Genomic DNA, 24,284 nt, shown 5'->3' on the forward strand with positions numbered 1-24,284 from the left:
ATGCAGAGTTAAATATTTATGAAATACTATGGCTTGCAAGGTCTGAAATATTTCCTTTTTTTTTTTTTTTACAAGAATAGTATGCTGACATTCATTTTTTTCTTTTTTAAACCAAGAACACTGCTCAGCTCTGACTTATAGGGGTGGGAGAATAGAAAGGGGGGTTGGGGAGATACTGAGACTGGGGCTTCAGAGCCTCAGGCATGAAAATCTTTTTGCATTAAGATTATGCTGTTTCCCCCACTTGAAGTGTTTTTTTTTTTTAAATATTTTCAAGATGCCAGCTTCACTGAAGTTGAGTCATTTTATATTTGTGTTAATAGTTAGGAAATATTCAGTTGATTATAACCATTTCCAAGAGAATCATGGCTTAGTCCCTAGTGTTTGTCTTAGTCCCTTAGTGTTCTTAAGTGGATTTTATTTTGAGAACTAGTAGATGCATGAAATGCATAAGAGTTAAAAATCATGAGCTTGTTTTATATTTGAGGGGGCAGTTGTAACATTTTATTGGACTTTTCCCATAAAATGAAAATGTGAGTGTTAGTAAAATTTTGTTTATCGAAAGGGAGAGGCCAGTGTGTCAATCTATCACATTCAGTGCCAGGAATTGAACTTCATGCTTGCAAGCCCTTCACTCTCTCACTGAGCCATCTCCCCGGCCTTGGAATGTGTGTTTTGTGTGGGTATTAGATATAGCATCTAAAGAACTGTGAGCATTTTTATTATACTTAAAAGATTTAATCTGGTTGTAATCTGGTTGGTTCATAGTATTGTTACATAATCATTTAATTTTCGGAGTGGATTTTAAGGTAAAACTAACCTAACAGTTGTTTTAGATATTCCTGTAAGTAATTAGTTAATAGTATACTTTCATGGCAACTTTTAAAATTAATTAATTAAAACAAATTTGTTTTCCCCAGATGATCTTTCCGTTTCAGTGGCAGTGCCCGTATATTCCTCTTTGTCCTCTCTCCCTGGCGGCTGTACTCAGCGCACCTTTGCCTTTTATAGTTGGAGTTGACTCAAGGTATTTTGATCTTCATGACCCACCACAAGATGTTGTTTGCATTGATTTGGATACAAACATGTTATATGTGTAAGTCAACTCTTCTTACATTATTTTCCATTTTTTTCTGTCCCCAGTGTGATTTATAGCCTACTGAAGGCATCTAGGCATATGCTGTTTAAAATTTTGTTAATAAGTTTTTATCTTAGTATAATGATTCTCAGAGAGAATATCAATCTTATAAAACTGTGTGGCTTTTAAAACTAAACTTTCAGAGCTAGCAAAGTAGCTCTCTTGGATAGTTTGCTGCCTTATCATGTGTACTACCCAGGTTCAAATCTGGCCTCTACTACATTGGAAGAAACTTTGGTACCGTGATCTGAGTACATATCCACACAGATATAGAAACTGACATAAGATAGTGCTGATGATAATTACTAGTGAAGAACAGAGGAGGTAACTGACTACTCAATCAGTGGTGCTATATAACTGTTTATTAATGAGAAAAATAAAATTTTTGTCTTCCAGTTTTATTCTTCCATTTTACAAATACTACTAAATACTCCTAAGTTTTATATATTTAAGTATATAAATATACTTTTATTTTATACTGGTACATTTGCTGCTGGGGATTGAACTCGGGACCTTGTGTTTGAGAATCCAAATGCTTTATCCACTGCGTTACCTCCCGGACATAAGTTTTATTAAGACTTGGATTTTTTCTGTGACATTTTTTGAAGTGTATATGCTATCATATAGTAAAATGTGTATGTTATTATGTGGTAAAGACAACTATGTAAAACTTTTAAAAATGTTTATTTTATTTGATAGGAGAAAGAGAAATTGAGGAGGCGATAGAAAGGGGGAGAGAAAGAGAGACACCTGCAGCTCTGCTTTGCCACTTGTGAAGTTTCCCCATGCAGGTGGTGACCAGTGACTTAAACTCAGGTCTTTTTGGTTGGTACTGTGTGCATTCAACCAAGTGTGCCACAGCCAATCCTAAGAGTTTTTTTTTTTTTTTTTAATTAGAGATGGAGAGAGAACCAAGGAGTCACTCTGGCACATATTGACAGTCAAATACTTTATGCACTGTTGCACCTTTCAGGACACCATACACCTGTATTTTTCTCTTTAAAATTTTTTTTATTGGGGGTTAGTGGTTTTTTAAATTTACTTATTTTCCCTTTTGTTGCCCTTGTTGTTTTTCATTGTTGTAGTTATTGTTGTTGTTATTGATGTTGTTGTTGTTAGGACAGAGAGAAATGGAGAGAGAAGACAGAGAGGGGGAGAGAAAGATAGACACCTGCAGACCTGCTTCACCGCCTGTGAAAGGACTCACTCCTCTGCAGGTGGGGAACTGGGGGCTCGAACCGGGATCCTTGAGCCGGTTGGGAGTTAGTGTTTTACAGTATAATGTACAGCCTTTCATCTTCCCTTAATTGGTGTCTCAGAGCCACAACAGGATCTCAATATTCCTTTATCCTGTTCCATTTCCTCCTTCCCCAGAATCTTTTGTTTGCTTGTTTTTTTTCTCTTTTAAAAAGTATTTTATTTATTTAAAATTTTTTAAATTTTATTTCTTTATTGGGGAATTAATGTTTTACATTCAACAGTAAATACAATAATTTGTACATGCATAACATTCCCCAGTTTCCCATATAACAATACAACTCCTACTAGGTCCTCTGTCATCCTTCTTGGACCTGTATTCTCCCCACCCACCCACCCCAGAGTCTTTTACTTTGGTGCGATATGCCAATTCCATTTCAGGTTCTACTTGTTTTTTTTTTTTTTTTTTTTCTGATCTTGTTTTTCAACAAATCTTTTGTTATAATGCAATATACCACACCCAGTCCAAGTTTCACTTTATGTTTTCCCTTACTGTTCTTTGCTCTTTTTTTATTATTTTTTTATTATTTTTGAGAGAGATAGAAACACCAGAGCACTGCCCAGTGGCTTGTGGTGGTGCGGGGGATTGAACCTGGGACTTAGGAGCCTCAGGTATGAGCGTCTGTTCCTATAACCATTATGCTGTCTCCCCCGCCCCTCTTCTTTGTTCTTAAGTTCCATCTATAATTACTTATAGATTATTTGGTATTGGTCTTTCTCTTTCTGCGTTGTCTCACTCAACATGATGCCTTCAAATTCTGACCATGATATCATAAGGAAGGTGATTTTTAAAAATTATCTTTATTTATTAGATAAAGATATCATAAGGAAGATGATTTTTTTAAATTATCTTTATTTATTAGATAAAGACAGCCAGAAACCAAGAGGAGAGGGGGAGATTGAGAAGAAGAGAGACAGACACCTATAACACTGCTTCACCACTTGCAAAGCTTTCCCCTTGCAGGTGGGGACCAGTAGGTCAAACCCAGGTCCTTGTGCATTGTAGCATATGCACTCAACCAAGTGCACCACCTACCATGGCCCCAGTATGTCTTTTTATTGTTGCGTTTATTGAGTTCTTTGTGTATTTTGGTTATCAGTCCTCTATCCAATATGTGACACAAGGATTTTCTCCCACTCCATGGGAGGTCTTTTTGTTGTGATGGTGATTCCCTTTGTTGTGCAAAAGGCTTTCAGTTTGTTGTAGTCCCATTAGTCTATTTTGCTTTTGTTTTCCTTGAAATTGGATTTAAACATGATGAAAAAGATGAGGCTGGACAGTGACACACTTGATTGAGCGCGCACATTATAGTGTGCAAGGATCCTGTTTCAAGTCCCCAGTCCCCACCTACAACTCAGAAGCTTCACAAGTGGTGAAGCAGGAGGGTACATACCTATCTGTCTCTCTCCCTCTCTATGTCTTCCTCCCCTCTCAATTTCTTTTTCTCTATCCAAAAATAAATAAGTAAATAAATTTCTTAAAGGAAAAAACAAAATGTTAAAAACTTAAGAATTAAGGAACTTTGTATTCAAAAATGCTGTTTGCCTGATGTATACTGTATAGTGTTAGCAAGAACCCATAGTTAGTATATATAGTATTTTTATCTTTATAGACTGTCAGATATTTTATTTCTATAAAAATACTGTTTGGCCCAAGGATTATTATTTTCTTAAATATTTATTTATTTTCCCTTTTTGTTGCCCTTGTTGTTTTATTGTTGTAGTTATTATTGTTGTTCTTGATGTTGTCATTGTTGGATAGGACAGAGAGAAATAGAGAGAGGAGGGGAAGACAGAGAGGGGGAGAGAAAGAGAGATACCTGCAGACTTGCTTCACCACTTGTGAAGTGACTCCCCTGCAGGTGGAGAGCCAGGGGCTTGAACTGGGACCCTTACGCCCATCCTTGTGCTTTGCACCACATGCGATTAACCGCTGCGCTACTGCCCGACTCCCTCATGGATTTTTACATAATTTATATTTTTACTATTTCTTATCTGTTTTATTTTAATATCTAAATGTGACCAAGTAAAATATCCCACTAAGGGAGCAATATGTTATTTAATAAAGGATGTTTAGACTACTGGATAAACAATGGAAAAATGAGTTCCTTTCACACTTCATACCATATCTGGGAAAGAAAAAAAAAATAGATAAAAGAAACAGAAGCATAGGAACATTTCTTTATGGGTCTGGAGTAAGGAAGGGTCCTAAGTGCAGAAACTAATGGAAGAAAAGATTGATAAGCTTGATTACAAATAATTAAAACATAAAACACTGACAGATTATTGCTGGGGCTTGGTGCCTGCACTATGAATTCACAGCTCCCGGAGGCCACTTTTTCCCCCCATTTTTTAAATGCTGTCCTTGTTGCCCTTGTTGTTATTGCTACTGGACAGAGAGAAATTGAGAGAGGAGGGGAAGATAGAGGAGAAGAGAGGGGGAGAGATAGACAGATACCTGCAGACCTGCTTCACTGCTTTTGAAGTGACCCCCCCCCCCCGCCCCTGCAGGTAGGGAGCTAGGGGCTTGAACTGGGATCTTTACAAAAGTCCTTGCACTTCTTGCCATGTGCACTTAACCCATTGCGCTACCGCTCAGTCCCCCAGATAAAATAATTTATGTCTTATGGTGGTGTTGGGGGATTGAACCTGGGACTTTAGAGCCTCAGGCATGAGAATCTCTTTGCATGATCATTATGCTGTCTGCCCCCACCTGCTAAAGTAATTTTTGATGCAAGATTTCAGTGTTGTATTCATAACTCCAATATTGGTACTAATATTGAAGAAAGAGTGAAATGACCAATTTTGATTGAGGTTGTTTGAAATGAGGACAGAATTTCCTTGAAAACTATTCAGATTGTTCATAAGGTATAGTGTATTTTTTATGTTCTTATTTAATAGATCAGATGAAAAGAAGGCCATGAACTGGAAACAACTTCCAAAAAAACCATGCAAAAATTTGCTTAGCACCTTGAAGAAATTGTATCCCCAGCTCTGTTCAGGTAAATATGAAAAAAAGGAATTACTTTTAGTAAAAGAATATACAAGAGAAGGATTTTCTTATCATTAAACATAATTTAAAAAATAGGGACCAGAAGCTAACTCATCTGGTAGAGCACATACTTTACATTGACTTAAGACAGGGGTTTAAGCTCCTGGGGCCACATGGGAACTACATTCATGACACACTGTTCATAGAGTAGTGCTGTGACCTCTTCCTCTCCATCTGAAGTTGAAAAGAAAATAATAAAATAAATGTCTATTGGGAGTGGTAGAATTATGCAAGTACAAGGCCCCAGCTGGCAGAAACAGAGTGTGTGTGTGTGTGTGTGTGTGTGTGTGTGTGTGTGTGTGTGTGTGTGAAAGAGAGAGAGAGAAAAGAGGGTGGGAGAGGGAAAGTGTGTGTATTTGTATTTGGGTTGGGGAGACACCAAGGCCCCTTTTGCCCCCTGACCTCCATATTTTATGTGATGTTCGGGACCTAACTCAAGGCCTCACTTATACATTCTAGGCTAATGTTTTCCTCGTGAGCCATCTCTCTGACCTCAGCATAAGTTTAATTTTGCTTTGTTTAAAAGAAGAATCATAAGGGGTCAGGTGGTGGTGCACCTGATTGAGCGCACATGTTACAGTGTGCAAGGGACCTGGGTTTGAACCTCCAGTCCCCACTTGCAGATGAAAAGCTTCACAAGTGGTGAAGCAGAGCTGCAGGTCTCTGTCTCTCTCCTTGTCTCCCCATTCCTCTCAATTTCTGGCTGTCTCTATCCAATAAAAATAAAGATAAAAGAATTTAAAAAATTAAAAGAATTTTAAAAAATGAAGAATCATAACAGTATTCTAATAGTAAGACATCAGTATTTGATTGATGATATTTCTGAGCATGTTTTCTTTGCTATCTCTCTTTTCGCTCCTTCCAGTGATTCCTTTGCATTGGTAGAGGAATTTTATGAATTAATGGACTTTATTTTGACAATTTGTTTAGTTGTTCAGTCATTGTATATGTTGTTATATATTGTGCACCATATAATATATATATTATATTAATGCCAGTTCACTTTTTTTCACATTTATTAGTTCACCGAAAAACACAAGATGGCTCAGCGATTGAGATGACTCCAATTGAAGCAGATTTCTCTTGGCAAAAGAAGATGACACAGCTTGAAATGGAAATTCAAGAGGCATTTTTGCGTTTTATGGCATCTATTTTAAAAGGATATAGAACATATCTCAAACCAATTACAGAGGCTCCTTCAAATAAAGCCACTGCTGCTGATTCATTGTTTGACCGACAGGGTGAGTAGCATTGAATACAACTATTATATTTTAAGATTTATTTTATGAGACAAAGACTGAAACTAGAGCACCACTCTGACATATACAGTATGACCCACTGCACTAGGGGGAAGCTTTCATGCTGTCTCTCTTTCTATCTGAAAAGAAGAAAAAAAATCATCCTGAGCAGAAATATGTAATAATAATTTAAGAGGAACATAATTTAGCCCAATACAATATGTTTGGAGGGGAAGGGTTTAATGGTGCAATTTGTCTAGAGTAAATAGTTTTAGAGGTGTCATTGAACAGAAGATTGAAAAATAACATTAAGGTGTGGTCTGGGAGGTGGCATAGTGGATAAAGCAGTGGACTCTCAAGCATGAGGTCCTGAGTTCGATCCCTGGCAGTACATGTACCAGAGTGTTGTCTGGTTCGTTTTCTGTTTCCTGTCTTTCTCATTCATTTTATTTAATGAATAAATAAAATCTTGGGGCCAGGTGGTAGCACACCTGGTTGAGCACACATTACATTGTGCAAGGACTCAGGTTCGAGCCCAGTCCCCACCTGAAGGGAGGAAGTGTAAGTAGTGAAGCATTGCTGCAGGTGTCTCTCTTTCTCTCTCCTTCTCTATTTCCCCCTTCCCTCTTGATTTCTGGCTGTCTCTGTCCAATAAAACTGATAAAGTTAAAAAAAGAAAGAAAGAAATCTTTAAAAAACAAAAATGGCATTGAGGTTCAGATATGGGTAATATGAAGTTTTTCTAATAAACATCAGTGAATCATCAATTTACTTCCTTTCCCTATCCTTCCCTCCCATCCCCACATTTCCACCTGAGGGGGGGAGGGCAGGCGGAGGGAAGGAGAGAGGAAGGAAGGAAGGGAGAAGGAGGTAGTAGAGCACTGCTCTGCTCAAGCATATGCAATACTGGAATCAGACCCAGGACCCCACACATGCACATCCTGTGTTCTGCCCGCTGAACTGTCTTTCTGCCCATGTGAGTTAATGTTTTATTAGGGATAATTTCACAAACTTATGAAAGTAGAGAGTAATATAATATGCAATAATATAACCCCTGTTATAACTTCTGCTATAGTAGCAATCAGTTCCTTTTTAAAAAATATTTATTTTCTGGATAGAGACAGAGAAGAGGGAAGAGGGAACTAGAGAGGGAGAGGGAGAGAGATACATCCACAAGCACTGCTTCAACACTTGTGTTTGTGGGGCTTTATCTCTGCAGGTGGGGCCAGAGGCTTTAACTTGGGCCCCTGAGCAGTGTAACATGTTGATCCTACTAGGTGTGTTATTGTCCTTTTAACTGTAACACCGTCCTATTGTGTTATTGCCTCAGCAATCAAATCCTGTCATTTAAAAAGCCGCCTCCATCCTTCAAATTCCAAAATAAGACACCATTTCACCCATGAAGTGTGTTAATTATCTTTCAGGCCTTCTAGGGTTTGTAAGTAATTTTGGCTTATTGTATTCCTCTGATATTTAACATCTTTCCCCATCGTTTGATTTCTCTATAAACTCATGACTGTACCAAGAACCACATTGTCTAATAGAATTACAATATGAGTGGGCCTGGGTGGTGACATACCTGGCTGAATGCATATGTTATCATAAGCAAGGATCCAGGTTCAAGCCCATGGTTCCCACCTGCAGGGATGACACTTCATAAGCAGTACTGCAGGCATCTCTCTATGCCCCCATCCCTCTAAACTTCTCCCTGTACTGTCAGAAAGAAAGAAGGAGAAAAAGTGGGGGGCACTGGGAGTGGGTTCATCACATAGGCACTGACCACAGCCATCAACCTGATGGCAAAAATAAATAATAATTATAATATGAACAATGTATGTATAATGAATTTTTTTTCTAGTAACCCTAGCTTAAAGAAAAGCAACAAATAAATTAATTGGGTTTTATTTTCAGGATTTTTAAAAAGTCGAGATCGTGCCTATACAAAATTCTACACTCTTTTATCCAAAACACAGATTTTTATACGTTTCATAGAAGAATGTAGTTTTGTAAGTGATAAAGATACTGGGCTGGCATTTTTTGATGACTGCATAGAAAAGGTAAGTGTTTGTCCTGTATTTGTTACAATGCTAAAGGAAATTCTGACAGTTTGACTGCCTATATAATCATCATTAACCCAAGTGATCTAAGAGAGACAACATGAGGTGTGTATATATGATCGGGTATACCTGTCCATATTTAACTAAGCATTGCTAAGAATGTCTAGTTGAATCTCCTAAGTCTTAGATTTCTTATTTGAGTAAGATTAGATCTAATAGGTCACAGAAATATGTTTAGGTTTCCAAATATAGAGGTATAAAACTATGCCTCCAGTATGTTCTAATATTCTAAAATAATAATCAATAAAGGAAATAAATAATTTTATAATGCTGTGCTGGGTACTACTATTACTTTTTAAAGTTGAACTGAAGATTTATATGCATTCAAGTTCTTTGAAGAAAAGTTTAGTTTCATGTGTAATAGAAGTTCTGTGTTCTTTTAGTATCTTTAACCAATATATTGGGTTGTTGGAAAAGTCATGATATGTTTGTTCATACAAAAATGTGTCATGACCTCTGACAACCCAATATTTCTTTCATCATAATTGTGAGGGTACTTGGAAATAGGTTAAAACTTTAAAGTTTTACTCATCCATCATAACAAAGTTTAAATTGTTTTTAACAGTGATGACATTTGTGGTTTTTGTTTTTTCTCATTTTTAATAGAGTTCTTATTTTTCTAAGTGGATCTTGGGGCTGATTGTGTAAACATAAAATTTGAGATCCTATCCAAAAAGTAGAATATTACAACGTTGTATTTCTTACGGGTTCCGAATGGCATCTATGCTTTAGAAGACTTAATTTCTTCCATCCTATCAGTGTAAAATAAAATTCTAGGGGTATGATTAAAACTGTTCAAAATTGTTATTTCCATACAAAATTGATCAAATGTCATCTTCCAGTTACAGGGTAGCTTGGATATTGTCAGTTTCTAACGCTGGGGTTTTAATGATAATTTGAGAAGCCAGAGTCTTCTTGAGATTGATCATTTTTACTTGTGAAAAATTGATGTGAAAAACTAATAACAAGTTGTTTGCTGATCCAGTAAGAGAAATATTCCTTAGCCTAATAATATGGGACTCCCCAAATATTTGAATTAATTTTTTTGTTATATATATATACATATATATACCAGAATACTACTCAGGTATGGCTTAGGGTGGTGCTAGGGATTGAGCCTGTGACCTCTGAACCACAACATAAAGTCTTTTTACATAATCTCTATGCTATTTCTCCAGCCTGATTGTGAATAAGATATATATATATATATATATTATTTATTTATTTATTTATTTACCTCCAGGGTTTATCACTGAGGCTCGGTGCCTACACCACAGATCCACTACTCCTGGAGGCTATTTTTCCCTTTTGTTGCCCTTGTTGTTATTGCTGCCATTGTTGTTTTTTTTTAATTTATTTCTTTATTGGGGAATTAATGTTTTATATTCAATAGTAAATACAATAGTTTGTACATGCATAACATTCCCCAGTTTCCCATATAACAATACAACCCCCACTTGGTCCTCTATCATCCTTCATGGACCTGTATTCTCCCTACCCACCCACCCCAGAGTCTTTTACTTTGGTGCGATATGCCAGTTCCATTTCAGGTTCTACTTGTGTTTTCTTTTCTGATCTTGTTTTTCAACTTCTTCCTGAGAGTGAGATCATCCCATATTCAACCTTCTGTTTCTGACTTATTTCACTTAACATGAATTTTTCAAGGTCCATCCAAGATCGGCTGAAAACGGTGAAGTCACCGTTTTTTACAGCTGAGTAGTATTCCATTGTATATATAGACCACAACTTGCTCAGCCACTCACCTGTTGTTGAACACCTGGGTTGCTTCCAGGTTTTGGCTATTATAAATTATGCTGCCAAGAACTTATGTGTACACAGATCTTTTTGGATGGATGTGTTGGGTTCCTTAGGATATATCCCCAGGAGAGGAATTGCAGGGTCATAGGGTAGGTCCATTTCTAGCCTTTTGAGAGTTCGCCAGACTGTTATCCACAGAGGTTGGACCAATTGACATTCCCACCAGCAGTGTAGGAGGGTTCCTTTGACCCCACACCCTCTCCAGCATTTGCTGTTGTTACCTTTTCTGATGTATGACATTCTCACAGGAGTGAAGTGGTATCTCATTGTTGTCTTGATTTGCATTTCTCTGACAACCAGAGACTTGGAGCATTTTTTCATGTGTTTCTCAGCCTTTTGTATCTCTTCTGTGGTGAATATTCTGTCCAAGTCCTCCCCCCTCTCTCCTCCCAAGTCCAAACCCCGTTTTTGGATGGGCTTATTTGTTGTCTTGTTGAGTTTGGCAAGCTCTTTATATATGTTGGTTATTAAACTCTTATCTGATGTATGGCATGTAAAGATCTTCTCCCATTCTGTGAGGGGTTTCTTGGTTTGGGTAGTGGTTTCTTTTGCTGTGAAGAAGCTTTTTAATTTGATGTAGTCCCATAGGTTTATACTTGCCTTAGTCTTCTTTGTAATTGGATTTGTTTCATTGAAGATGTCTTTGAAATTTATGCGGAAAAGAATTCTGCCAATATTTTCCTCTAAGTATCTGATAGTTTGTGGTCTAACATCCAAGTCCTTGATCCACTTGGAATTTACTTTTGTATTTGGTGAAATACAGTGATTCAGTTTCATTCTTCTGCATGCTTCAACCCATTGTTTCCAACACCATTTGTTGAAGAGACTTTCCCCATGTAATAGTCTGGGCACCTTTGTCAAAGATTAGATGTCCATAGGTGTGGGGCCTCATTTCTGGGCTCTCAATTCTATTCCACTGGTCCGTGTGTCTATTCATGTTCCAGTACCAAGCAGTTTTGATGACAATGGCCCTATAATACACTTTGAGATCTGGGAGTGTGATGCCTCCAGTTCTGTTCTTTTTTCTCAACATTGTTTTGGCAATCTTTGTCTTTTCTGGTTCCAGTTAAACATTTGTAGCATTTTTTCTATTCTCCTAAAAAATGTGCTTGGGATCTTGATGGGGATAGCATTAAATTTGTAGATGGCTCTGGGTAGTATATTCATTTTGATGATGTTAATTCTTCCAACCCATGAACATGGAATATCTTTCCACTTCTTTGTGTCTTTTTCAATTTCTTTGAGTAGTGACCCATAGTTTTCAGTATACAAGTCTTTCACTTCTTTGGTTAGATTTACTCCTAGATATTTTATTGTTTTTGTTGCTATAACTGCCATTGTTGTTGGATAGGACAAAGAAATGGAGAGAGGAGGGCAAGACAGAGGGGGAGAGAAAGATAGACACCTGCAGACCTGCCTCACCGCCTGTGAAGTGACCCTGCTCCAGGTGGGGAGCCGGGGGCTGGCACCGGGATCCTTACTTTGGGCTTTCTGTTTTGTCCCATGTATTCTTAACCCACTGTGCTACTGCCTGGCCCCCTTAAAAGATATTTTTATTAGTGATTTAATAACAGTTTATAAGACTGGGGCTTCAGGGGTATAGTTTTACATTGGGTTCCTCCCCCACCCCACCCAGAGGTTCTTTGCTTCCCCCATAAAACCACCAAGGTTCTCACAAAGCCTGTCCACATATGAGTAAAATTATCTGTTAGTGTCTTTCACCTTTTTATTTACATGAAATGCTTTGTATCTGCCTGGTACTAAAAGATAATGGCTTTTTATAAACAGTTATAAATTCCTACAGATAATTTTACTAAAAATTATTTTCTTTCCTAGTTGTTTCCTGATAAAGGCACAGAAAGAACAGATAAGGTATTTTCTCCCTAAAATGTTTTAATTATAGAGTTAGCTCTGCTAATATGTTAATTAATTAGAGAAAAAATATTATTTTCAGGTTGATTTTGACTCAGCAGAAGATACAAAATTAATAGAGCTAGATGATTCACAGAAAAGTGAACATACCGTATTCATAATGCCACCAGAACCACCTCCTGATGATGGGAAGGACCTCTCACAAACGTACAGGTAGCAGGATTTTTTCTAAACTGAGAGGAATATTCATATTTTTGTGTGACTATTATTAGATATATGTGTATTAATCTTTTGCAAAGGTTATTTTAAGAATCCAACAGCCTTGTTGGAAGGGAGCTAGATGATCACTGTTTAGTAAACAATTAGCTGTACTTTATGCATTTGTTTATTTTACTAGAGCACTGCTCAGCTCTGGTTGGTGATGGTGCTGAGGATTGTACCTGGAAACTTTGGGGCCTCAGGTACCAAAGATGTTCGCATAAACATTATGGTACCTCCCCAGTGTATATTATGTGCTTATAAAAACTTCATTTTTGAAGAAAAAATTTTCTTTTGTGAGGTCATCCCTCCCTTTGAGGTATGTTGTTGTCAGTATAGAAACTGAATTTTTAGGGACAGGTGGTGGTGCACCTGATTGAGTGCTCAGCTCGCATTGCAGTGTGCAAGGACGTAGGTTCAACCCCCTGGTCCCCACCTGCAGGGAGAAAACTTCACGAGCAGTGAGACAGGGCTGCAGGTGTTTGTATGTCTCTATCCCTCTCTGTCTCTCCTCCCCACAGTTTCTCTCTCTCTCTCTCTATCTTGTAATAAGTAAATAAAAACATTAAGAAAAGAAAGAAATTAACTGAATTTCTTATTTGAATGATAGCTGAGAAAACTTGAAAGTAGAAGACTAAGAACCGTCCTTTTTTTTTTTTTTTTTTTTTACCAGAGCACTGCTCAGCTCTGGCTTATAGTGGTGTAAGGGACTGAACCTGGGACTTTGGAGCCTTAGGCATGAGAATCTCTTTGTATAACCATTATACTGTCTACCCCTGCCTGAATTTCCTTTTTTATTTTTATTTTATTTTTTATGGAGAGAGACAAAAACTGTAACACCATTGTTGTGTTTTATCTGGTACTGAGGATAGAATCATGTTGCAACGCATATATTTTTTGTTTGTTTTTTGGTAGAGACAGAATTTGAGAGGGAAAGGGAGATGCAGAAGGGGGAGAGGAAAGAGAAATAACTACAGCACTACTCTACTACTTATAAAACTTCTATGGTGCATGTGGGGACTGGCTGGGGGTTTGAGCCCTGCTCCATTGCATGGTAATGTATGCACTCAATCAAGTGCACCATTTGACACCTGCTGTATTGCTGAGACACCTCCCTGGCCCCAAAAGCCATTCTTTATTAGGATATAAACTTAAAGGTGGTGGCGCACCTTGAAGTGTACATATTATCATGTGCAAAGACCCAGGTTCAAGCCCCTGCTCCCCACCTGTAGGGGAGACACTTCATGAACAGTGAAGCACATCTGCAGGTATCTACCTTTCTTTCTCCCTCTCCTTTATCAGTTTCTCTCTGTCCTGTCCAGTAAAATAGAAAAAGAGAGAGAGGAAAAAATGACTACTAGGAGTGGCAGATTCATAGTGTTAACACTGAACCCCAGTGATAATCCTGGTAGCCATAGGAAAAAAATAATAAGGATGTGAATAGGAATTTTCATACTCATCTTTCTCTTTTTTCCTTCATAACTGGGTCCTCTGCTATGCTGGATTGTTTGTTTTTATTCAGATACAGAAGGAGGGCGAGAGACACCACAGCACATAAGCTTTCTCCAGTGCAGTAGCACTTCTCCATCAGAACTCCAACCTGTGCTGTAGTCTGGGTAGCTATCTCCAACTCCAGAAGTGTTTAAAATTTTTTTAATGTGTGTGCCTTCTGTTTATTGTTATAATCAAGACAATATACAGTTTCATAAGCACAGAAAGGAAAAACACTAGCATATCATTTGGGCACCCAAAGTCTGTTAACAATGGTGTGTATTTTCTGTGCATAACTACGCATTTATTATACTTAAATATGAGTTCATCTACTATGTTTTTAATAACCTAGTTAGTTTTAATGCTCAGAACATTTTCCCATGCTGATAAATATTTTGCCTGTATCTTTATTTTTTACTTTATTAGTATTTTATAAAATTGTGTCATTTCAGGTGAATGATTTCCACTAGCTAGATATTATGTCAATATATTGATTGTGATATGTTGATAGTGGTTATAGTAACTTTGATTCTAATGATAAGCATTTTTGTAGCAAGCTCTCTTGCTGGCCTTTTTTCTTTTAATTTGACAAGACAGAGATTAAGAGTGCAAGGGGAAGTGGGGGAGGAAGAGAGTGTTGCGGCACTTGAGTGCCGTGGTGCTTGGGTGTGGTGGGGCGTGGGAGGGGGCTTGAAGCTATAGCTTTGCTCATGGTAAGGTATGTACCTTATCAGATGAGCTATCTACTTTTAAAAAGGCACTTGAAATTGCAAAATATATTTTAAAATGTAAATTATTGTTAACACATTTCTCTTAGGATGATTCACTTTTTCTGCCAGTTAAGATATCAGGGTTTGGTTGAAAATAAGAAATAACATAGGGGAAAAAAAACGAAAATGTTCATATAGATAGTGTGTCTCATAACTTTATCCTTTTATTTGAGGATAAAAGACTTTTTTTCCTATTTAAGGATTTTGGGAAATAATATTGGGTACTATTTGAAATTTAGTAATATTTACCTAGATTGTAGAATAATCTCAAGGGTTAATGTATTTTAAATCACTAGTTCTATTTTTGTTTTTTATTTTAGTTACACATTCTTTCCAAGACTGGACCTTAAGCTTTTTGACAGACCACAGGAGTTGAAACTTTGTTTTAGTAGGCATCCTACTGGGAATAGCATTACAAACAGTCCATCTCTCATGGCTAAGAGAACTAAACAGGTTAGCCATTCTTCATCTAAAATGTGTATTTAAAATGTGAAATACATATATATGTTTTATGCAGTGTATGTATCACCAGCAACCGTCATTCAGAGAGCCCCCATGGTTGTTCATGAATTAGATTTCTTGTGACCTACTTAAAATATCCTTCAGATTGATGTTTTTGAATGCTTATGTTTAAACCTTAAGATAGTCTTTGGAAACCAAAGACACTATAAAAAAAAACAAAAAACTGACCATACAGTTCACTCACTTAAAGTGTACCCACTGGTATTTACTATAGTTACAGGGTTGTGTAGCCATCACTACAATTATAATTAAATTATAGTTATAATTCAAAGCATTCTTTTGTCATCTTATTAGGTAAGTAAGTCTACATCAAGGCCCTTAACCTCCTTCTCCATCCACTTCCCTCCACCCTGGGCAGCTCTAGGCATCTATTTTGTGTTCTATAGTTTTGTCTTGAAGGCATTTTATATAGATGGATTATATGTGACCTTTTGTAATTGGCTTCTTTTAGTATAGTGTCTTTAAAACTTATCTTGCAGACTGTATCAGTAGTTAATTTTTTGATTGCTGAATATTACTCCATTATATGGGTATATGTCACATTGTATTTATCCATTAGTAGACATGTAGATATTTCCTAGGTTTTTGTTTTTAAAAATCTTTATTTATTGGACAGAAATTGAAAGGGAAGGGTGACAGGGAGAGAGAGAGACAAAGAGACACCTGCAACACTGCTTCACTACTTGTAAAGCTTTCTTCTTGCAGGTGGGGGCTAGGGATTGAACCTGGGTCCTTGCACATTTTAACTTGTGCACTCAACCAGGTGTGCCACCACCCGGCCCCGATCTCCTAGTTTTTAGCTGTTATGCACAGTGTTACTATAAATATCCATATACAAATGTTTCTGTGAATCTTTGTTTTCATTTTCATAAACATATGCCTAGAAATAATGCTGTGTGATATAGTAATTGTGTTTAACTTTTTTTTTTTTTTCTTTTACCAGAGCACTGGTCAGCTCTGGCTTATGGTGGTATGGAGGACAAAACCTGGGACTTTGGAGCCTCAGGCATCAGAGTCTCTTTGCCTAACCATTATGCTATTTACCCTCCACCCCTGTATTTTAATTTTTTGAGGAACTTAGACTGTTTTCCCATGTGGTTACACCATTTTATATTCCCATCAGCAGTGTGTGAGGGTTCCGATTTTACTATATTCTTGTCAATTCTTGTTATAATCTGTTCTTATTATGACCTTCCTAGTGATTATGAAGTGAAATTTTGTGATTTTGATTTGCATTTCCCTGGTGGTTGATATAAATATACTGTATACTCAGTACACAATTTAAAGAGAGTTAACTTATAACAACCTAGATACTTTGCTTTAATGTTATACTGGACATGAGTATAAAAAATAAATTTGGGCTTAGGTGTTAGTCAGAATTAAAAAAATTTAAGAAAACCTTCACATTTTGTAGGTCTTCAGACATGAAACTTAAAGAATACAATTGCTAGTTCGGATTTTAACAACTCATGTACATTGTCTTCCATAAACTCTAGCAGTAAGCTGAGGTATTTTTATTTTTTATACTACACACATTTCTCTGTTGTCTGAAGGAAACCAAAATATTTTTTTATAATTATTTGCTAAAGACAAGGTTTTTAAATGGGAGAATTTTGCTCAGTTTCTAAATAATCATTTTCATCAGAATTTTTTTTCTAGGGTTGTTGGAAAAGAAGACTTTCATGTCTTTAAACACTAAGGAACTGTATTTTCAATAAATTTTCATGTCTCATGGAATATTATTTTATTAAAAAACAATGAATGCATTAGATGAAAACAAATTGTGTTAGGCTGCATCCCATCAGAGCTATAAAGGTACACTAGGGCAGCGTGCCCTAAACTGGAGTTTCTAGGAATACATATGGTTGATACGATTCAGCCAGTGATTTTGATGCCTTTTCTCACCTAAATTAGATAGACTACAAGTGGAAAGCATGACTGTCAAATGACTAGTTAGACAGTTCTATGATCTTGTCAGATTATGTTGCCTGCAAAGGATTTTTTTTTTAAAGAATTATTGGTGGGATTAACACTAGCTAAATAAAGCCTTACAGTTTGTAGAGAGAGCGGAAATTTTAAAGGCATTTAACCTGTTTATCAGGAAGAAGATTGAGAAGCTTATCACTCTGTAGGAATGACATCAAAAAACAAGCTGGAAATGGTCAGCCCTTTCAGATATCAAACACATGAGTGTGTTCCCTGTGAAGGACACCTACTATTATAAAAATATGAATACTCTATTTTTCTATTTTTTTAATTTGTTGCAGAGACAGAGAAATTGAGAGCTATAGGAGATAATAGGGAGAGAGTGAGAGAGAAAGAGACACCTGGGGGCCCAGCAGTGGTGCACCTGCTTAAAGGCACACATTATAGTGCACAAGGACCCAGGTTCAGGCCTCTGGTCCCCACTTGCAAGGGGAAGACTTCACAAGTGGTGAAGCAGTGCTGCAGGTGTCTCTCTTGTCTCTCTCCCTCTCTACTCTTAATTTCTCTGTCTCTATTCAATAAATAAAATTTATAAAGAGAGAGAGAGAGAAACCACCTGCAGCACTGCTTCACAGCTTGTGAAACTTCCCCCTGTTGCAGATGGGGACGGGGAGCTTAAACTCAAGTCCTTGCATGGTAATATGTGTCTCAGAGTGTGCTATCACCCTGTTCCCATCTCTGTTTTTTAAAAAGAATGTCTAGCCTGTCAGGAAAAACATTCTTGCCAACAAATAGTTACAATATAGTATAAAATGCACCTGTAAATAAATGTTGAAGAAACATTGTGGCATTGAGTAGAAAAAGATGGGGGGGGGGGGAAGCCATGTGCAGAAATCCTTGTAATGCTTGATTTTTAGGGTAAAATGTTACATTAACTTCTTTTTCATTCTCTTTCCACCGGGAATTTTACTAAATACCATTAATACATTATTTTTCCTCTTTCTAGGAGATAAAAACAGCTCATAAGTTGGCGAAGAGATGTTATATGAATCCACCTCAATGGGCCAAGTTTCTCTTCAGTTATTGTTATAGTTTATGGTTTATTTGTCTCCCAGCCTATGTTAGAGTTTCTCATCATAAGGTCAGAGCACTTCAGCAGGCATATGATGTCCTTATTAAGATGAGAAAAACGGATGTGGATCCACTAGATGAGGCAAGTAGGATTAATAGAGTTGCTACTACTATGATTTATTTTATTTTTTGTATTTCAAAGAAAACTTAGCCTTCTGTTGACTGGAGTATCTTTGGGTATTTTTATTAAGAAAGCTAAAACCATTACTTTGTTTTACAAAACTCATTGTTTATTATATATAAGTATAAATGCCATGGAATGATACAGAGACTTACTTTAAAGCTGGTTACTTGTCCTTGACAAAGAGAAAAATATTACTTCATTTTGTTCTATTTTTTAAAACTATTTATTCCCTTTTTTTGCCTTCGTTGTTGTAGTTATTGTTGTCGTCGTTGTTGGATAGGACAGAGAGAAATGGAGAGGGGGAGAGAAAGACACCTATAGACCTGCTTCACTGCCTGTGAAGCGACTCCCCTGCAGGTGGGGAGCCAGGGGCTCAAACCGGAATGCATATACCAGTCCTTGCTCTTTGCGCCACGTGTGCTTAACCCGCTGCGCTACTGCCTGACTCCCCATTTTGTTCTTAATGTAATTTTATTTTTTAAAGATTTAAAAAAAATATTTATTTATTTATTCCCTTTTGTTGCCCTTGTTGTTTTGTTGTTGTAGTTATTATTATTGTTATTGATGTCATCATTGTTGGATAGGACAGAGAGAAATGGAGAGAGGAGGGGAAGACAGAGGGGGGGATAAAAGATAGACACCTGCAGACCTGCTTCACTGCCTGTGAAGCGGCTCCCTTGGAGAGCTGGGGACTGGAACCGGGATCCTTCCGCCAGTCCTTGCGCTTTGTGCCACCTGCGCTTAACCGGCTGCGCTACCGCCTGACTCCCGATTTTATTTTTTTAAATAGAGGTTTACTTATTTTAGGAGGGGAGGAGAACCATAGTATGACTCCAGCACATGTGATGGCAGAGATCAAATTCAGGACCTCATATGTGAGAGCCCAGCACTTTACATACTGTGCTAGACCCCAGACCACCTTAACTTTCTTAGAAGAAAATAAATGGGCTGGGGAGATAGCATAACAGTTATGCAAAAAAGCCTTTCATGCTTGAAGAAAATATGTAATAACCTTTTCGAACTGGCTCTCCACTTAAGACTAATGTACTAGGATAAATTATTAAAATCTGTGTTTCATATTATTTATGCACCTGAAAATGTCAAGAGTTTCTCAACCTTGGTATTGTTGACATTTTACTCACATAATTAAGAATTATAGGACCCTGACTGTACATAAGATATTTAGTAGCATATATGATCTCTACACACTAGATGCCATAGCAACCCATCTTTCTCTCAGGGGTGACCAAAAAATGTTTGAAACATTGCTAGATAAGATAATTTTTCTTGGAGGAGAAAAAGTCATGTTTTTGAAAAATAGTATCTTCCATATTAAATTAATTTTAGGATGAAATCAGCTGATATACATAATGTATAATAATATACCAGAAGAACTCAGTGAATAATGTACTAAATATTTTGTAGAAATTATCTCTCTTGGGAGTCGGGCTGTAGCGCAGCGTGTTAAGCGCAGGTGGCGCAAAGCACAAGGACCGGCATAAGGGTCCTGGTTCGAACCCCGGCTCCCCACCTGCAGGGGAGTCGCTTCACAGGCGGTGAAGCAGGTCTGCAGGTGTCTATCTTTCTCTCCTCCTCTCTGTCTTCCCCTCCTCTCTCCATTTCTCTCTGTCCTATCCAACAACGACAACAACAATAAAACAATAAGGGCAACAAAAGGGAATAAATAAATAAAATAAAATAAATTTAAAAAAAAGAAATTATCTCTCTTAAGCCTCAGAACCATTCTAAGAGAAACTTATTCAGTATGTGATCAAAGAAATTGGGACACTTATTTAGGCTTCTCTTAATTTTTTTCCTTTTAAAATATTTTTGGTGTTGAAATAACTGTAAATGATACCTTGAGCCAGTGTGCTATTTAAAATTAAATTGGGGTAAAAATTCAGAGTATCTATTACTGGATAAAAAAGGAGCACCCACAAGACAAATTGTATCTCAGCTCAGAAGTAAATAAAGCATAGTTAAACTCTCAGGTTTGAGATCCTGAGTTCAGTCCCTAGCATCTCATGTGCTAAAGTGATGCCCTGTTTTCCTCACTTCCATATAAACAAATTATTTTTTACCTTGTTTATTTTTATTGTTGTTGTTATTGTTTTTGGATAGGACAGAGCGAAATGGAGAGAGGAGGGGAAGACAGAGAGGGGGAGAGAAAGACAGACACCTGCAGATCTGCTTCACCGCCTGTGAAGCGACTGCCCTGCAGGTGGGGAGCCAGGGGATCCTGGATCCTTACGCCCATCCTTGAGCTTCTCACCATGTGCGCTTAACCCATTGCACTACCGTCTGACTCCCATAAGCAAATTATTTTTAAATGAAGAAGATGGAAGTATGGAAGATGTACTTTATAGCCTTTAGCAATAACTAATTTTTTAAATAATTCTTTTTTTAAAAAAAAAAAGCTTGAAACCAACATATGGCATTAAGAATTGTAATGCGGAGTGGGAAAGATAGCATAATGGTTATGAAAAAAGACATTCATGCCTGAGGTTCCAAAGTCCCATGCTCATTCCTCTATCATCAGCAACATAAATAAACCAGAGCTGAGCAGTAATGTGGTTAAAAAGAAGGGGGTAAAAAAAAAAAAAAGACAACAGGGGGCCGGGCGGTAGCACAGTGGGTTAAGCACACAAGGCACAAAGCGCCCAGCTCTCCACCTGCAGGGAGGGTCGCTTAACAAGTGATGAAGCAGGTCTGCGGGTGTCTATCTTTGTTTCCCACTCTCTGTCTTCCCCTCCTCTCTTGATTTCTCTCTGTCCTCTCCAACAACAACAACAACAAAAAAGCGATAACAGTAACAAAGCATTGAGCAATTAATTGACAATTAATATGTTGAAGTATCTTTTTTATATTAAAGTATCCTAACATTGTTGTGATAGGATTAATTTTATGCCTGAAATGTGTTTTCCCTTTTTGAAAAGCATACAACATCTGAAAATACTGCAATATACAATATTCTGTGAGAGAATAAGTACAAATTATGTTACTATGCTCTCTACAGCCTAGTCCTTGATTAGGTTTTTTAAATTTTTTTTAAAATTACCTTTATTTATTGCTGGGCTAGCATGGGGTTGCATACTCAGGCACATACTCTCTGGGTTGGAGAGAACACGACTGGAGCTCCTGGCTGCGAGGCAGTTCAGTTCTTTATTGATCAGGCGGCCCAGGCTTTTAAAGGTCTGACTTGGAAGTGGCAAGTCAGAAATGGAAATGGCTTGACATGGTTTGGAAAGGGGCAGAGAAAGGCAAAAGGGGGCTGGGAAAGGTAACTTCCTTAGCAACTGTTGCAAGGGTTTTAACTAGTAGGCAGGAAGGGTCTTGAGGGTAGAAAGGAATGGAATGGGTGGGGATCTTTCAGGCAAAACGATGATTATGTAGATAATAAAGGAGCAGGTCATAGTATCAGGAATGCAAGGTGCTTTGTGAGGCAGGGAGTCTGATAAGACGAGACAAACCTTTGGGGTTCCTTTTGTCCCTCCTTGCTCAACCTCTCGGTAGAGAGAGAGACTGACAGGATAGACACACTTCTTAGGTCAAGCCCTGCCAGGCTCTACCACATCCTCACAATTTCCTAACAATTTATTTATTGGATAGACAGCGAGAAATCAAAAGAGGAAGGGGAGATAGGGAGAGAGAGAGACAAGAGAGACACCTGTAGTACTGCTTTACCACCTGCAAAGCTTTCCCTCTGCAGGTGGGGAGTTGTTTTTTGTTTTTTTTTTCAATTTCTAAGTTCACAACTTGATATAATCCCACAAATTGTCCAAAATGTCTTTTTCTCCTATAGGTATTACGTTTCTGTGGTATCTCTGGCATAGTTATTTTTCTGTTTGCTAATAATATGCAGCAATTATAATTATAAAAAACCAACTTTTTTTTTTTTTTTTTTTTTTTTTACTGTTGCCCCAGTAAATGTTATGATATGTCTCCTGTGTATAAGTTGCTGAGTGCAAAGACCTGAGCTTCAGCCCTGGGTCTCCACGTGCGGGGTCAGGTGTGAGGAAGCTTCACTTGGCAGTGGAGTAAGCTGCAAGTCTCTCCTTTTCCCCTTCCTCCACTTTCTCTCCATTTCTCTCTGTCTCTAGTGTAATTTAAAGAAAAATAAAAGGGGAAAGTGGCTGTCTTTAGCAGTGAAGTACAGGCACTGACCCCCAGTGATAAGCCTGGTGATAACATTAATTAAATAAAATATAAGCATGTAGGCCTAGGAGACAGCACCAGAGTTAGAGCAACAGCCTTTCATATCTAATTTTTAGAAGTCCCAGGTTCAACCCTTTCAGCACCACCATAAATCAGCTGAGAAGTGCTGAGGGTGGATCGCATATTGGTTATGCAAAGAGACTTTTCATGCTCGGGGCTCCAAAGTCTCAGGTTCAATACCCAACACAATCATAAACCAGAGGTAAGCAGTGCTCTGATAAAACAAACAAAAAACAAAACTTAGCTTCATACATAATGCATTTAAAAATTTTTTTTTTATTTATTCCCTTTTGTTGCCCTTGACGTTTCATTGTTGTAGTTATTATTGTTTTTATTGATGTCATCGTTGTTGGATAGGATGGATAGAGGAGGAGAAGACAGAGGGGGAGAAAGACAGACACCTGCAAACATGCTTCATGTGAAGCAACCCCCCTGCAGAGGGGGAGCCGGGGGCTCGAACTGGAATCCTTACACCGATCCTTGCACTTTGCGCCACATGCGCTTAACCCGCTGTACTACTGCCCAACTCCCCATAATGAATTTTTAAAGACATTTTTAAAAAATATTTATTCCCTTTTGTTGCCCTTATTTTTTTTATTGTTGTAGCCATTATTATTGTCGTTGTTGATAGGACAGAGAAATGAGAGGGGAGGGGAAGACAAAGAGGGGGAGAGAAAGATAGACACCTGCAGACCTTCTTCACCGCCTGTGAAGCAGGTTCCTTAACGCCGGTCCTTGTGCTTTGCACCACCTGCACTTAACCCACTGCGCTACTGCCCAACTCCCTTCATGCTTGATTTTTAAAATGAATTCCTTAAATTCATCAGGGAGTTATGGTCATTATTATATAAACTCAATTACTGAAGTAGAACATGTGCACTTAGATCTTACGTGAAATAATAGTTAATTCTGGTACTTTAATTAGTGAATGCATCTTAATTTGTAAGTCACTAATAAAACAACCCAAGGGTGCACAGTGGATAAAGTGCTGTATTTACAGGCATGAGCAGGTCTGAGGTTTGGTCCTTAGCATTGTATGCACCAGAGTGACTTTCTTGTTCTCTATTATTAAAAATAAAATAGAATAAAATAAAAATTTAGGGGGCCGGAGTTAGTGCACCTATTTGAGCACACACATTACAGTGCATAAGGAGCCTGGTTCAAATCCCTGGTCTTCACCTGCAGGGGGAAGTTTCATGAGCAGGAAGCAGTACAGCATGTATCTCTCTTACCCTCCTCTCTATACCACCCTTCTCTCAATTTCTTTTTTTTTTTTTTAATTTTTTTATTATCTTTATTGGATAGAGACAGCCAGAAATTGAGAGGGTAGAGGGAAGATAGGGAGAGAGACAGAG

General features: G+C 37.7%; 1 protein-coding gene across 2 annotated transcripts in view; it reads left to right on the forward strand.

The window, feature by feature from the left end:
* Positions 1-24,284, forward strand: part of DENND4C (DENN domain containing 4C) — a 116,920-nt gene that overhangs the window by 35,531 nt on the left and 57,105 nt on the right. For both annotated transcript variants that reach the window (XM_060199623.1, XM_060199624.1), the window contains exons 10-17: positions 921-1,096; positions 5,297-5,397; positions 6,470-6,688; positions 8,597-8,742; positions 12,457-12,492; positions 12,575-12,705; positions 15,332-15,464; positions 18,466-18,672. In XM_060199623.1, the coding sequence (XP_060055606.1) occupies positions 921-1,096; positions 5,297-5,397; positions 6,470-6,688; positions 8,597-8,742; positions 12,457-12,492; positions 12,575-12,705; positions 15,332-15,464; positions 18,466-18,672 (1,149 nt within the window). The remainder of the gene's footprint in view (positions 1-920; positions 1,097-5,296; positions 5,398-6,469; positions 6,689-8,596; positions 8,743-12,456; positions 12,493-12,574; positions 12,706-15,331; positions 15,465-18,465; positions 18,673-24,284) is intronic.

This window comes from Erinaceus europaeus, chromosome 10, assembly GCF_950295315.1.
Source record: "Erinaceus europaeus chromosome 10, mEriEur2.1, whole genome shotgun sequence".
In the NCBI taxonomy this organism is placed as follows: domain Eukaryota; kingdom Metazoa; phylum Chordata; class Mammalia; order Eulipotyphla; family Erinaceidae; genus Erinaceus; species Erinaceus europaeus.